Here is a 17,206-nt window from a genome sequence, read left to right on the forward strand (position 1 = left end):
AAAAATATCCCACCAATTACAAGGTTTTTCAGTTCCGTGGTCCACACCTGCTGGTCAGTAGAAGTATAGCCCTCTGCTCTTTAACTCGGAGTAATATAGCAAGCAAAGGATCAAAAATCATCCGTATAGTAACGCATTGTTCTAATTGCCACATTGCCATACATAAACAGCCGGATGCGCCGTTTTTTACGTGCTAACCGTTGCCAATCAGAACGCGCGGTCCCGTATCATCAAGAGGCTGACCATTTATTGCTCAGCCACTAGATGTAAAGGCATTTTACCCAATTAGTTCACTGCAAGGGTAGACACAACCAGGAGATCCCTGATCTTTGGGGAAATACATAAAGTATATGCACCTGTCATTCTGCTCCTGTCTTAAGTCACACTCAGTTCAACAATAAAGTCTGATATAACATAAAACTCTCTCTACTTGTTCCCTTGTGGCAGAAAATAAATGTCATCTTTAACTGACAAATAATTATTCATTAAAAAAGATAATAGTATGTGATTACACATACAAAACCTACAGAAAAACGGGCTCTATTAAGTACACTGCTGTATTTTATTTATCTTTTTATTTCTTTTTAATACGTAGGCCTGCCATGCATTCGCTTATGCTTTGGTAGTTTAATGTTTAAAATGACAAAAGATAAATTAAAAAGAGACAGTGTTTATGAACTTGTAATTCCTTTTAAATGGAAGCAGATATCAGTAAAAGGTCGAAATCCTACATTTAAAACTAAGACGAATTTAAATCTCACTCCACATATTAGAAGTCCATTATTAAACGTCCATTCACCACCTTTTTTGGTTAGGATCATCAGTGACCAGTTTTAACATTTTAAATGTCCAAGAATACACAGAGTAGTCACTTAAAGTAAACAGGTCAAAAATAGTCTGCTGCAAAACATGAGTTGTTCTGTGATAATAATAACCAGTTTAAGGCTTTATATTATGGACTCATTGTACCAAGCTGTTTAAAATTGTGTTTGCTGTGCACTTTAAGATGCCACAGCAGTTGAAATGCAAAAAAACATCATCCTGGTAAAGGGAATAAATGAAGCATATAAGTGCAATTATAAGCATACTCTTCACAAAATAAAGGTGTTGAGAAAGGGTGTTCCACAAGTGAGGAGCACCAAAGCAGAATGTGCAGTTGTGGTTCTAGAAACACACACTAGGCAAGACTGACAATCTAGGTTGTGTGAAGACATAAGAAACCAGCAATCAGTCAAGTGCAAATTTAGGCTCATGTTCCCTCAGTGTCACCTTGTAAAACTTAAGTCTGATTTTAAAATGGATTCTGTAAATCGCAGCAAGCCATCTAATGTTTGTGACAGAGTCCTTTCTTCTAATGGTAAGGTAAAACTCTGGCTGAAGGTGTTTTGTTAGACAACTGTCTCTGTCTAAACCCTTAACCTCTTCTACAATAACACAGCTCATATACAAGGTAATGGATATTGTTTTAGATTTTTTAATATAGATACAAATTCAATTCAATTCAATTCAATTCAAAGATACTTTATTGATCCCTGAGGGGAAATTAGAATTCCAGTACAACCCATCCAAACATACATCATGACACAAGACAATGGGGGGACGGGTCACCAAGGCTTTGCTGCCCACTCACAGGTGCTGCCCTTGCTAGATGAGAAAACAGGCCACATTAGGTAAGTAGAGGGGGAAAAAAATATATTTCACACTTTATCCTTAGCAGGATACAGTTTGAGATTGCAAAAACCTCAGCAGAAAGAAGCAACAAATTTACAAAACAACATCATGCCGGGAACGGTGAAGGTGGTGTGAGGAGTGCAAATGTTTATCTTGAGCTTGTGTGTGTGTGCAAGTGAGTGTGTGCAAGTAAGTCCATGAAGCACTGTCCCAGAGGCCATTGTCCTCGATGGTTTGTTGGAATGTACATCAACCGGCCACAAAGTTCTGAGCAGGTCCACAGGTGTCCTCAGGGAAGGGAGGGGGCAGAGGGAGCAGAGCGTCATGTTTACATAACTTCCAGGAGAGGTTGAAGATAGCCAGCCATCAAGGCCGCGCAGGGGAGCCAGATTCAGATTTTGGAAGAATTTGGAAGATGTGCAAAAAGAGGCTCCAAAAAAAAGACAAGACACAGAGCTGAAGCAGGGCAGATATAGGAGGGGTGCGGGAGACAGAAAAAGCGTCCACCTCCACCGAGAGCAGGAAAAAGGAGGCAGAAATGAAAGTCTCATTGAAAAAAAAAGAAGTCAAAGTTTATTTGGACAAATTGTAACATCAAAAACATAATCATCTATGTAAAGGAATTAAATAAGGCATTCATGTGTACCCTGGACAAAAACGGCTTAGAGGAAGTATTCCACATGCGAGGAGCAGCAGAGCAGGTTTGAGGAACACATAAGGCAAGGCTCGGATGACCTGGAGTGTGTGAAGGGTTAGGGAACCAGTAATTAGTCCACTAAATATTTGAGCTCATGCTCACTCAGTGTCACCTTGACATGGCCCTTTCTTCTGGCAGTAATTTAGGACTCTGACTGCAGGTGTTTTGTTAGACTAACTCTTGCAGTCCACATTGTGTAAAATTAGCTGTAGAGTTATTCCAAACATATATTTACTCAGCATGAACATTAAAACATAAACTATAAGATTAGTTTTTAATTGCTGTCTAAACATCTGCATTTATGGGAGGTTAGAATACAGACCATAGCATTGAGGCATGCTGGTTCACACGAAGACAGTAAAAACAAATATACAGCAAAATAAAATTAAGAATTAGAATTGCAGTAAGGAAAAAGAGCATTTTATAATACTGTGTAGTCATCAGAAAGATGTTATAACTGGTCACTGATGATCCTAACCAAAAAAGGTGCTAAACAGACGTTTATAAATCGACTTCTAACATGTGGAGTGAGATTTAAATTAATCTTAGTCTTAAATGTAGTATTTCGACCTTTTACTGACATCTGCTGCCATTGAAAAGGAATTACAAGTTGATAAACATTGTATCTTTTATCTTTGGTCATTTTAAACATGAAACTACCAAAGCATGAGCCAAGGCATGGTACATGTCAAAAAAATAAAATAAAATAAAATGTGTACTTAATAGAGCCAGTTTTTCTGTAGGTATGGTTTGTGTAATTACATACTATTATCTTTTTTAAATGCATAATTATTTGCCCGTTAAAGATGACATTTATTTTCTGCCCCAAGAGAACAAATAGAGTGAATTTTATGTTATATCAGACTTTGTTGTTGAACTGAGTGTGACTTCGACAGGAGCAGAATGACAGGTGTATATACTTCCTGTCTGTCCCCAAAGACTCCTGGTTGTGTCTACCCTTGCAGTGAACTGATTGGGTAAAATGCCTTTACATCTAGTGGCTAAGTAATAATAGGACGGCCTCTTGATGATAAAATGTACATAAAACGCCACATCCGGATATTTACGGATTACAACAACGCGTTAATATACGGATGAATTTTGACCCTTTTGGTTTACCATAGAGCAACGATGTTCGGCTGCGGTCTTTTACCTTACCTAGGAGGACGTGGTTACTTTTTGACGGACATGTCAGCTGTTATCAAACAGTAGCAGCTCTTCAGCTCAGTGTGAGTGAATGGTCTTCATTTTTCTGCCCTGAAACAGTGATATAACACCGACGTTGTTGCTTCAGTAAACCTGTTTGCTGCATTGTAGGCTCCTATGTTTGGTTTAGCTTGTGGTACTTTGATCTTTGAGGGAGGGAGCCAAGATGGCGACCGAGGCAGACGTAAACCCCTGTTGCTGAGCAACACTTTGGATTTATATCCCTTACTTTCTAGTTTTGACTCTTGATATGATGCACTGATATCCTTAAATAGATTATTAACAACCTCACACTCTCAAAATACCGCATCTTCTGTCATTTTCATTTGTGTTGCCCTCTCTGACCAGAACGCACAGCTACATCAGAATCAGCTTTATTGCCAAGTTCGTACATACAAACAAGGAATTTGACTCCGGTACACTTTGCTCTTTTGTTCTGTTTTTGCATTACAGAATATACAAATTTACAATTTACAATATACAATATACACATATCTAATAGAAAAGGTGCATTTGCAACATCTGTTTGCTGTTGTTTTGTACTCTATTAAATGTTCATCAGAGAAACAGCCCGGGGGAAGAAACTGTCTCTGTGGTGGCTGGTTTTAGTGAACAGTGCTCTGTAGCTACGGCCTGAAGGTAAAACTCTAAACAGTTTATGTGCAGGGTGTGTGGGGTCTGCAGAGATTTTAGCAGCTCTTTTCCTGACCCTAGACCTGTATAAGTCCTGGATGGAGGGAAGGTCAGCTCTGATTATTCTCTCTGCAGTCCGGATTATTCGTTGCAGTCTGGACCTGTCCTGTTTTGTGGATGAGCCAAACCACACTGAGATGTCATTTGGGCTACATGAAGCTTAACGAACAAAGAAAGAAACGCAAATACAGGGAACCTTTGAACAACAAAAAGGTATGACTTCTGGAACACCTACAAATACTCCAAAATCCCTAATAAGCTTCACTGTTGTTACCGAAGCTATTGCTAACGTCGACCATGATTATACTGTATCGAAAACTCCCGCCAGTAATCAAGATACTGACCTTATACCTCTACCGCTTTCTAACCCTGACACTCCGGTCAAGCCAAAAGATAAAAAGCAAAAAGCTGAGCTTTCGTTGGCGGTAGAGGACAACATTATTGCCACAATTAATGAGGGGGGAAATAACCTGGAAGGTATGATTACCAAGAACACAGTAAGCATTGAAGCTCTCAAAAAATGTCTTGATTTAGTCTTTGCAGAAGTTGAGTCTTTAAAAACCGCTATGAAGGTTGTCAAATGTTCCAGTGAAAGACACGACTGGCAAGTTGCAGAACTGCAACTGAAGTTCAACGAGCTGGATAGATACGGAAGGAGATGGAACCTGAGACTCCACGGCATCCCTGTAGATAATCCAGAAGACATCAAGGCCAAGGCTATCCACATCTGCTGTGCCGTCATACCTGACTCACAACACAAAATAAAAGATGACATTGACATCGTTCACCGCCTAGGAAGATTCCAGGGAATGTCAAACAGGTCCAGAACAACCCTCATCCATTTCACAAATACAGGGGTTGGACAATGAAACTGAAACACCTGGTTTTAGACCACAATAATTTATTAGTATGGTGTAGGGCCTCCTTTTGGGGCCAATACAGCGTCAATTCGTCTTGGGAATGATATATACAAGTCCTGCACAGTGGTCAGAGGGATTTTAAGCCATTCTTCTTGCAGGATAGTGGCCAGGTCACTACGTGATACTGGTGGAGGAAAACGTTTCCTGACTCGCTCCTCCAAAACACCCCAAAGTGTCTCAATAATATTTAGATCTGGTGACTGTGCAGGCCATGGGAGATGTTCAACTTCACTTTCATGTTCATCAAGCCAATCTTTCACCAGTCTTGCTGTGTATATTGGTGCATTGTCATCCTGATACACGGCACCACCTTCAGGATACAATGTTTGAACCATTGGATGCACATGGTCCTCAAGAATGGATTGGTAGTCCTTGGCAGTGATGCGCCCATCTAGCACAAGCATTGGGCCAAGGGAATCCCATGATATGGCAGCCCAAACCATCACTGATCTACCCCCATGCTTCACTCTGGGCATGCAACAGTCTGGGTGGTACGCTTCTTTGGGGCTTCTCCACACCGTAACTCTCTCGGATGTGGGGAAAACAGTAAAGGTGGACTCATCAGAGAACAATACATGTTTCACATTGTCCACAGCCCAAGATTTGTGCTCCTTGCACCATTGAAACCGACGTTTGGCATTGGCATGAGTGACCAAAGTTTTGGCTATAGCAGCCTGGCCTTGTATATTGACCCTGTGGAGCTCCTGACGGACAGTTCTGGTGGAAACAGGAGAGTTGAGGTGCACATTTAATTCTGCCGTGATTTGGGCAGCCGTGGTTTTATGTTTTTTGGATACAATCCGGGTTAGCACCCGAACATCCCTTTCAGACAGCTTCCTCTTGCGTCCACAGTTAATCCTGTTGGATGTGGTTGGTCCTTCTTGGTGGTATGCTGACATTACCCTGGATACCGTGGCTCTTGATACATCACAAAGACTTGCTGTCTTAGTCACAGATGCGCCAGCAAGACGTGCACCAACAATTTGTCCTCTTTTGAACTCTGGTATGTCACCCATAATGTTGTGTGCATTTCAATATTTTGAGCAAAACTGTGCTCTTACCCTGCTAATTGAACCTTCACACTCTGCTCTTACTGGTGCAATGTGCAATCAATGAAGACTGGCTACCAGACTGGTCCAATTTAGCCATGAAACCTCCCACACTAAAATGACAGGTGTTTCAGTTTCATTGTCCAAACCCCTGTAGATCTACAAGAGACTTCCTGTGGAAGATGACCAAAAAGAGTGAATATCTCAAGAACAACGGGCTAAGATTTGCTGAAGATCTAACTGCTGATGATAAAGCAACACGATACAATCTATGGCCCCTCATTGAAGCTGCAAAGAAAGAAGGCTAATTTTGCTGGTACTCGTGTTATCGATTCGAAAAGAGGTACGCCCAGATGGATACATCACCTACCGATGCGACCCCTTCTTAAAAGCTCACTTTTATTTTTTGAAATGCCAACTTGAGGATCTATTATGACTATGGCCTTGATACACATTGTTCTTTTATTGCTCTATATAGTCTTTTCCCCTTAAATCGCATTCCACACTTCTGGCGTTCTAATTTCAAACCTTAGGCACTTTGATATGGACTCCAACAAATTAGTATATCGATGGGGGGCTTCAGTTGATATGACCTGATAAAATATATAGTTCAATGGTTGATCGGTTGATCTTTAGTTCACTGTTTGTAACCAAAAAATACCTCAACTCATTTATTTCCACCTTATTGGTTATTGATAAAATTGATAAATGATAAAAACTGCTAAACTGATGAGGCCATGGTTTTCCTGCCTTCATTTATCTCTGGAAGAAATTGTTCAACTTCTGCTCACACAGTTTAAGTGCTCTTGCTTTATAAGGGATAGAAATTAGTTTCTATATTTCATTAATACTTTAAGTACTTTACACCTTGTACGCGTATAGTACTTACTTTCTGTATTTTTATTACACGTTCTCTGTTTTTTCTCTTAACGCCAGGGGGTTGAGACAGAATGTTAAACGAAAAGCTTTAATTATATTAGCAAAGCAACAAAAAATGAACTTTTCCTTTTTTCAAGAGACACTCTAAAGACCGATGCACAACTCTGGAAAGCACAATGGGGCAACAATATATGGCTTTCGCATGGTTCAGAAAGAGCAACTGGAATCGCTATTCTGAGGGACTCTTTCAATGGGGCTATTTTACACTCTGAAGGTGATCCTAAAGGACATTTCTCTATATTAATTATTGACACCAATGACACTGTAATCCTGCTAATTAATATATATTAGTATAATTCCAAATGTGATAATGATACACTGCTTAATGTTTCAGAACCTCGTCTCTCACATTGGGTTAGTATACATCCAAATGCATTGATAGTGATGGGGGGAGACTTTAATATTGCCTTAAATGGTCTTAAAGATAGATGGCCTCCACAAACCAAGTATTTCAAAGCCTCTAATTTAATTAAATTTATGCACAAATTCAATTTAATTGATATCCGGAGGGCAAAAAATGCCGATTCAAGATCTTATAGTTGGAGCAACAAAGCACAAAGTAATTTTATCACGAATAGATTTCTGGCTAATTTCCAATAATTTTGCTGACAATGTGATTGTCAACAACCTCACCGCTTCTTTGACCGATCACAAAGCAATACTAATACAAATCCCTTTAAATTCTAATACTCAGAGTGTCATACTGGAAACTGAACAACTCTATGTTAAAGCATGAAGCGGTCAAAAAAATAATCCACTCATTAATCCAACGTTTCTGGTACAAATCTCTAATAGAAAAAAAAATTCTGTACTAATTGGGAACTTTTAAATTATGAATTATCAAAATTCTTGAGGGCATATGCAAGCAAAGCCAAAAAAACTGAGAAAGAGATTTTAATCTCAGGTTTTCTGGATTTATTTGGGTTATTGATATTATTTCTAACTGAAAACGAACTTAATCGTTTATTTAGTTTACAAAAATAAATTAGATGACATTTACAAACAGAAAGCTGAAGGAGCATTTGTAAGAAGCAGAAGAAGATGGTTGGAGGAGGGGGATCAGAACACTGCTTACTTTTATCGATTAGAGAAATTCCATGCTAAAAATAATACTATACAGAAACTGAATATTGATGGAATCATCACAGAAAAAAATAGCCAAATATTGCTCCAATTTTTATGCTAAGCTGTACGAATCCAAATATTGTGAAGAATCTACCTGTGAGTTTCTGAGATCCCTCAGAGACTAAAAAAATTGACACTGACCTGAAAAAATCTTGTGATGAACCAATCACATTACAAGAAATTGTCTTTGCTATCGAACTGCTCCATTTTAATAAGTCTCCTTGTATGGACTTACTTCTGAATTTTATAAAACATTCTCTGAACAACTTGCACCCTTCCTTCACAAACCTTTCTTAGAGTGTATAGATGATGAGTCTCATAACTCTAATACCAAAACCAAAAGATTTACTCCGCAGTGACAGCTGGCGCCCCAACTGCTTACTAAATGACTACAAAATATTTGCACTGATATTTGCTAAAAGATTCAAATCAGTTTTACACCATATAATTGACGAGACTCAATCTGGCTTCATGAAAAACAGACATATATCCAACAACATTAGGCTAGTACTTGACTTAATTGATTAGAGTTATGTCCTGATGAAAGCTTTATCCTCTTTTTAGACTTTTACAAGGCTTTTGACACCATCGAATATAAATTCATATTTCACGCCTTTAGAAAAATTTGGTTTTGGACCATATTTTAGCAGTGCTATTCAAACAGTGTATAACAATGCTAATTGTTCCATAAAGTTACATGCTGGCACTTCTCCCTGTTTCCTTCTTAAACGTGGGGTCAGGCAAGGATGCCCCATATCACCTTATCTTTTTTTGCTCTGCACTCAATTACTCACTGATTCTATAAAACTAAGGCCACTTAAAGGTGTTTCGATAGCAGGTACCAAAATTATCATCAGTCAACTGGCTGAAGATACAACATTATTTCTGAAAGACCTTTCTCAAATACCTTTATTGATTGACTTGATAAACACTGTCTCTGCTGCATCTGGATATTGCTTAAATATAAAACAAAATGTGAATTGCTGGCTATTAAACATTGTAACATTCCCTCTATCTGTGGCATACTGGTAAAAGATTCTATCACTTACCTAGGAATCATTGTTACTAAAGATGAAAAATCTAGATGCCAAGTGAATTGTAACTCCATTATTGATAAGACAAAAAAGTTAGACCAATGGTTACAAAAAGATTTATCGCTAAGTGGCAGAATTCTATTAACCAAAGTTGAGGGACTTTCCCATCTCTTTATGCTGCCCTATCTCTTGATGTGAACAAACAAATCTCAAAGATATTGACAATATGTTATTTGACTTTGGTTGGAAGAATAAAAAGCATTAAATCAAAAAATCTGCGATCATGAATTATGATAAAGGCGGCCTCAACTTCTTAGATTTTTGCACTTTAAATAATACATTTAAAATAAATGTGTTAAAACAATTCAATTCATCAGGAACCCATATTCAATTTGGAATTTCATACCAAACCTTATTTTCTCTAAATTAGGAAGACTTAACTTCCTCTTGTTTTGCAACTATAATGTTAAAAAAAATCCCTCCAAAATCATCTGGTTTCCATAAGCAGATGCTTCTTTCTTGGTCACTGATCTACTAGCACAATTTCTCCCCTCATAGATACTATTTATGGAACAATAAAGACATCTTATATAAAAGCAAATCCTTATTCTACCCTAATTGATTTACTCACAATATACTTTTAGTTCATCAGTTGCTCAACTCTAATGGTTTATTAATGACATATCAAGCTTTTGTCACGAAATACAGTATCATTTTACCTTTTAAAGAATTCAATATTATAGTAAATGCAATCCCTACTGGAGTAGTCATTTTACTTAAAAGTACTGCAGGACAGAATCTCATTCTATTGCCTTTTGATCCAACTAAACTCGAAATTGGTCAAATTTGTTTTTCCTCATTCTGTAATAGCAACCGTCGTATATGTTCCTTATTTCAGAAAGATGTTGCATAGATTCGCTATGTGATTTCTTACTGGAACGCTTCAATAAATAACCTTAACTGGAAAAGGACTTGGACTTTGCCATCCAAATTTATGATAAGTAACAAAGTAAAAGAAGTTTCGTTCAAAATTTACCCATCCAAACTTTTTTCACAGCAATTTAACAGAATTATAGATATTGTTTGCTCATTCTGTGAAGAAAACCCAGAAGATGTATATCATTTATTCTGGTCTTGCCCTATCTCTACTCAATTTTGGGGAAAGAAATTGCACTTTGATTTCTACACATATTGAGCCGAATCTTTCCTTTTGCTTTGAACGTGTATTGTTTGGTTTCACTGACTTTTCAATAGCCAAAAAACCCCAATTCTATATTATCAACCTTATTATATACTTAGCTAAATGGCATATTCATAAATGTCGTTATACCAACTTAAAACCACTTGTTTTCATTTTTGAAAATGAGTTCAAACAATACATTGAAACTATCAGAAATTCCTCCAATGTTAAAGCGATTAAAACTTGCACCTTATGTACCATTTTCAATGTATTTGTGTAATATGCGACTATAAAACATTGTCTCCATCTGTAACCCCCGGGTGGCTTTTAGTATGTATAATGTACTCCTGTACTGTTTTTATATACTTCAATAAAGTAAAAAAAAAACTTTGATCTTTGATATCGACGTTACGGTGTTGATGCGACGGTACTAGAACTGCCATATTAAAAGTTAATAACCAGGTAGGTCCATGACTGAAAGGAGCTGAATGTGCTCATAAAATCAGTTTGTCAGCACCGTTTATACTCCAGGAACAACCGCGCTGGTTAGGTATTATATTTATTTCTGACAACATTAAAGCTGTACAGGAGTTTAACTCTACATTTCCTGTACAGTTGGGGTTGATGTGTTCTAGTAGAACATATGGTTAGAATAAAGGTTCTGCTCTTCCAGAACACGATCAATCAATAAAAAGCTTTTTCCAATTCTTCCTGTGTCATGTGTCTGCTGCTAAGTGAAAGAGGTCCAGCTCTGTGATGTCTTAGCCTCTGTGACGCAGGTAACATAACAGGCATCCTGCTCTAGTCGATAAATAATACAAGTTTGAAAAAACTCTAAACGTAGTGATGCTTGCTCCTTGTAAGTTAAAAAAATTCCAAGTCATTTTAATTTGGTTAGATGGAGCACTTCATTTATGTACCTCAAAGTGTTGTATTTTATTACCTTTTATTTCAGACAATGTTCAGAATCAGAAGGTCCATATTATAAAAAACAGAAAACATAGACAGACATGTAAACATCAATCAGACAAAACTGTCTCAAAATTTAGACACTTGCTCCAACGTTTGTAGAAGCTCGATGTATGCCAAGTGACAAATATTAACGAAAACTTTGCATTTCTCCTCAGGTATCAAGAGCAGAGCTGCAACGCCTTTGTTCACAAGACGAAGATGTCACTGCTCTTAATCCTTTTAAACAAACACTTTTAAATGTTGATCTGAACAGACCTCAGTTTTTATTTTGGTTGCCACCAGGTTCAACTCTTTTTCATCAATGCCTCGATGGAAGATTTTCTTCAGCCAGCGCCTGCGATGGTCCAGCTCTTTGACTCAAGCCCTCACCCTGTTTGTCGTCACGTTCTGCGTCATCCTTCCTCTGTGCTGCCACCGGCTGCTCTACTCCTACTACTTCTTCAGGTTCATGTACCTAAACTCCATGAGCGAGGAGGTCCTGCAGAAGAGCCTTGAGCGAGGCCAGGATGCTCTACGCTTCTGGCAGAACAGCTCGCTACTGGACTCGACCAGATTCAGCGACGTCGCCCAAAATCCAGAGCTGCTGGTGACTGTGGTGACGGCCAGGCGGAACGAAGCGCGGGATTTCCACTACCTGCTCCAGGTGATGAGGCAGATCAGCAGCATTGCGGACAGCTGTGGGGAGCAGCGATGTGCCGAGGTTATGCTCTGTGACGTAGAGAGCGGCCCTCAGGAAAACGAGGATGCCAAGCTGCTGGGGGCCCACTTCAAGGTGATCCGCCGTTCAGCTCAAGAGCAGCAGACCAACATGGGACGAATCAATACCTTTGAGAAGGAGAAGAAGGATTACGTGTTCTGTCTCCGCCAGGGATGGGAGCTGGTTAAGCCCAAAAACATGATTATCCTGGAGGATGATGCCCTACCTAGACAGGACTTTTTCCAAGTGGTAAAGGATCTGCTGTCTCGTCGGTTTGCCGTCCACACGCTGTACATCAAGCTGTATCACCCAGAAAGGCTGCAGCGCTACTGGAACCCTGAGCCATACCGCATTCTGGAGTGGGTGGGGCTTGGTTTGGTGGGAGCTACAGCTCTCCTCCTCACTATACCTTACTGGAACCCCTGCTCCTTCTCCTTCACTCTGTCAGCCACCCATCTCATCTTCTTCACCCTCTATTTTATGATTGCTGCTGAGCTAATAGGTAGACACTACCTCCTGGAGGTTCGGAGAATTTCCCCACAGCTCTATGCTGTCTCTCCGGCCACTGAGTGCTGCACCCCGGCCATGCTTTTCCCGGGCAACGCCTCGCTAAGGGCGGCGGATCTTCTGGATGCCTCATTCTGTTATAAAGGGAACGCCAAGGATGTGGTTCTTTATCGGATGGCCAAGACCTCTCCTGAAGAAAGATCCCACAGTGTGGAACCCAACCTCGTCACTCACATTGGGGCCTTTTCCTCAGTCCGGCCCAACCCATCCAGACCCAAACTCCTTTAAAAGAACCAGGAAGAGGCGAGGTAGCCATGCCCCTCTTCTCTTGGGTTTTCTATTTTCGTCAAATTTGGAAATCTAAAGCAGGACTCTGGGATTGTGGGTTCGGGAATGTTCACGTGAATGTTTAGATACTTGGGTGACAATGTTCTAGCTTTGTATGGAAGCGTTTTACTTTCACTGATTTGTTCTTTTTTAATTTGAGTTTCTGTGTTTCAGACCTGGTTTAGAAACCACAGTAAGTTAGTTTCAGGTGTTTTCATTGGGGTAAAAATAACAAGAAAAAGCTGTCTGTCATATAGGATACAATACAACTGAATCTACCAGCAGTGGGTCCTTTGGAGTTATTTTGGTTTGATCCTGGATCCTACTCTGCCATGGTTCTGCAGGTCTACTGGCCCAAACGGGGAACAGAATCACCGGAAATGGAAATAGAATTTTGCAAAGTCTAAATTAATGTTCTCATGAGATTTGAGTGTTTTCATGATTTATTTTCATGTTTTATAAAAAAAAGAGAAAAACTGAACTATATGTTAACTAGATGGTTAAGTACATGAGTACTAAACGGTTTGTTTGTGAATAGTGGGTAGAAAATGAAGGTAAACTGACCCTGATCTGTTTTTTATAACCTTGTGTTTGCTGATTGAGTTGCTTTTGTAATGCTTTTACTGTGGGACCAGACTAAACGTTACATCCTGATGCTGGAAATCTTTGGGAATCTGTTGATTTAACTTACTGATGTTTAGCTGTTGAATTGTGTGAACTCACTTGACCTCTTTGAAATGTAGTTGTTCTGTTTAAAGTTATTGAAAACATTAGATTGTATGACTAGAAGAGGAGATATCTTTTTTATTTTCTTACTGTTTTTCTGCACACTATTAAAATTAAAATCTGGGAATTTTAATTACAAATTATATTTTCTATAAAATCATTAATTTCATGGTTTGTATTAAGACTGATTATGATGGGGGACAACATGTTTTAGCTTTGAACTGCAGGCAGAATGCTGTAAAACCAAGCATATCAGGGGGTTAGCTGTATCTTAGATAATTATATGAATGAGAAAGAAAAAAATTCTTCGTTTTTTAAATGGTAAAAAATAAAGACAGTTGTAGGATTTCATCTTAATGTTTCTGCAACAAACTGAGTGTCATCTTTAATTTGACGGTGCTCATGAGCTTTAAAATGATTGAATAAATCATTCTGCTATTTTTCATTTATTCTTTAACTTATGAATGTACGTACTCTGCTGATATTGCTGCCAAAATTCTCGTGGAATAAGTTGAAACAATCTTTTTTTCACACTTTTCCTGGATCACAGGAGGAGGATCCAGAGGCATTCCTGCTTTCATTGTGTAGAGGTGGACAGGGACATAGTCAAAAACCAGGAAGACAGCTGTTTGAGTTCAAACAAATGTCTCGCAAAAGTATTCCCACCTCTTAAACTTTCCCAAATTTGTCACATTGTAACTATGAACTTTGATGTGTTTTATTTGTATTTTATGGGATAGACCAACACAAAGACATTATTATAAAGAAGGAAAATATTTCTCTAGTAATAAATATCTGAAATGTGGGTTGTGCATTTATTACACAACCCCCCACCGTCAAGCATGCTGTGTTTCCCAGCTGCTGGACCCCTGACTTAAATAAAAGGGTGATCAACAGCCTTCTGCAGCACTTAGCATGCTGATAGCATGCTGAGGAGATAATGCAATCATTTATATGGTGTGTGCAGAGTGGTGTGCAGCCTTAGTTTTCCTCCCTGCATAGCGTTTAATACTTGGTCATAAGATTTGGTTTTTGTTTCATCGGTCCAGAACAGTATAAAGGGCACTAAATACAAATAGGTGCTGCACCTTTTCAGTTGCACCTTCCATTTCACAATTCTGTGTTACTTTGTGTTGATCTATCACATCAAATCCCCTAAAATATGTTGAGTTTCTTGGTTGAAAGCTGACAAAATGTGGAAAAAGGGGGTACTTCTGCAAGATACTATAGTCTACTTCCCAGCAGAAAAATCTGTTCATATCCATGAAATCCACTGTTCTTCTAAACTTCATTTGCCACCAAGCCACGATGTCACTGACCCCTCAGCATCACTCAGTGTGCCTTAGATGTGCCTACTATAGTCATGGCCTTTTATTAGAATTCGCTCAATGGGATTCTCCTAGGTTGTTCTTGACCTTTATGTACCTTAAACAAATTAGACATTTGTTCTTGACGTGAATGACGTGTGTTTATCTGTACACACGTCATTCACTTAATGATGAAGGGGAAAAAGGTTTCTGAAATGAAAAAAATCACAGTTATTTCTTTAAAGAATTACTGACGAGGATCTTTGCTGGATTGTTGCTAAAAACATATCACTCAGATGTATATTTTGTGATTTTATATTCATTTTATAAGCTTGTTGCAGGAAATGTCCTGTACCAAAATTGCTGCCTTTTATTATAAAAATTATAAAAATAAAAAAGTCGGGACTCTGGCTGGGCTGTTCCAAAACGGAAATATTATTTCCAGTCAGAAAAAACGTGCTGAACAAAATAAAACCTACATCTGAGAGGGTATGAATAATTTTGGGCTTAGTTGTAAATTCTGCACATTGCATCACTTTTTTTGACCAATATGCTTATGTATTGTGTGCACAAAATAAAACAAATAGCATTTATTACAAAATATCTAAATATTCTATATAAGAGAATATATGCATCTGAATGTTTCAGTAGAATTGGTGTGATGGTTTCGATGGAAAATGTTGCTGATGCAATAATGATAACAGCTGACTTGTCTGAACTACAACTAAACGCTGATTTTTGTTGTTTTTAACTGAGACTCTTGCTGTTTCTATATTTAAGACCTAATAAAGCACTGAGTTTGATGTGACTTTGTTGTTGGGAGTTTTCATACCAGCAGTGATGTCATCTCTTCTGTGGATAAAGTGATAGATAGTGTATTTATTTTTAATCTTTAATTTGGGTAATTTTGTAAAGATTTCTTTTGTTTACAGTGCTGTGATCACTGAAGCAGGTCTTTTCATCTAGCTACAGGGGCAGCTAAGGGAAATTAGAATATCAGAAACATATATTAATAATTCAGTTGTAAAAGCGGAACTTGGTCAGTAATTATAAACAGTGATACGTTTCAAGTCTCTTAATTTTGGTGGTTATGGCTTACAGGTCATGAAAACCCCAAATTCTCAGAAAAGGTAAACATTATATCAGACCAGTGAAAAAAATTAATACAGAAGTGTGAGCTGACTACTACTACTTACTACTTGGTCTGGGCTCCTTTTGCATGAATCCTTGCATCAGTGCAGTATGGCATGGAGTCAATCAGCCTGTGGTTTGAGGTGTAATGGAAGCCCAGCTTTGATATCAGCCTTCCCGTCATCTTCATTATTGGGTCTGGCGTCTCTCATCTTCCTCTTGACAACACTCCATAGATTCTCTACAAGGTTCAGGTCAGACCAGATTTCTGGCCAATTAGCACAGAGTCACCATGGTCATTGGACCAGCGTTTGGTACTTTTAACATTGTGGGCAGGTACCGAGTCCTGCTGAAAAATGAACTTGTCTCCATAAAGCTTGTCAGCAGAAGAAAGTATGAAGTGCTGTAAAAGTTTCTGCTAGATGGCTTCATTGACTGTGGACATCAGAAAGCCCAGTGGACCAACACCAGCAGATGACATGGTGACCCAATTCATCAGTGACTGTGGAAACTTCACTTGGACTTCAAGCAATTGCGGATTCTGTCACTCCACTATTCCTCCAGACCCTGGGACCTTGATCTCCAAACAAAATGCTCTCTGAAGATGATAAGTGGATTAAACATCCATTCAAAAGCAATAACAGGGTTTATGCAAAACTAAAAACAAAGAATTTGTCTCCTTCCAAAAGGAGTTAAAACACTTCATTCTCTCCAATTATTAAACAGCTTAAATTTGGTAGACTGGGAATTTTTTACATAACCTGATCTCTGAATGTTTCACACTGGGAGATCATTGGTGCCATCATTTAGGTCTCTGGCCTCCGTTCTCTGTGTGAAAAATGTTCAACTTTTGTGCTCATAAAAATCCAATGCTAATGTGGTGATGGTTTAACAGTTCCTAAAACCATGTTTGGGAGACCCTGGCTTTTAGCATAATCCACACATTTTCTATTTTTAATATCTGGACTTCGGTAAGGACATCCATTGATCCATTGAAAATTGATCTTAGTCTTTTTAGACTGAAG

The 17,206-nt window shown here is 38.6% G+C and overlaps 1 protein-coding gene across 7 annotated transcripts; it reads left to right on the forward strand.

Moving 5' to 3' along the window:
• The first annotated feature begins 3,363 nt into the window (after window positions 1-3,363).
• Window positions 3,364-15,858, forward strand: pgap4 (post-GPI attachment to proteins GalNAc transferase 4). 7 transcript variants are annotated; one of them, XM_047365172.1, is made up of 4 exons: window positions 3,364-3,597; window positions 4,343-4,480; window positions 7,253-7,389; window positions 11,769-15,858. In XM_047365172.1, exon 4 carries the CDS (start codon window positions 11,788-11,790, stop codon window positions 12,976-12,978), a length of 1,191 nt encoding a protein of 396 aa, XP_047221128.1. In that variant the 5' UTR covers window positions 3,364-3,597; window positions 4,343-4,480; window positions 7,253-7,389; window positions 11,769-11,787; the 3' UTR covers window positions 12,979-15,858. The 7 variants fall into 7 exon arrangements, with proteins under 7 accessions (XP_047221128.1, XP_047221127.1, XP_047221129.1 ...); XM_047365168.1 differs by having other exon boundaries at window positions 3,365-3,597; window positions 11,642-15,858; XM_047365171.1 differs by lacking the exon at window positions 7,253-7,389.
• Window positions 15,859-17,206: the final 1,348 nt, after the last annotated feature.

Source organism: Girardinichthys multiradiatus, chromosome 5 (genome assembly GCF_021462225.1).
Source record: "Girardinichthys multiradiatus isolate DD_20200921_A chromosome 5, DD_fGirMul_XY1, whole genome shotgun sequence".
Classification (NCBI taxonomy): Eukaryota; Metazoa; Chordata; class Actinopteri; order Cyprinodontiformes; family Goodeidae; genus Girardinichthys; species Girardinichthys multiradiatus.

Coding starts and splice junctions, on each gene's coding strand:
- pgap4 (XM_047365172.1), top strand. CDS start 11,788: ATGCCTCGATGGAAGATTTTCTTCAGCCAGCGCCTGCGATGGTCCAGC.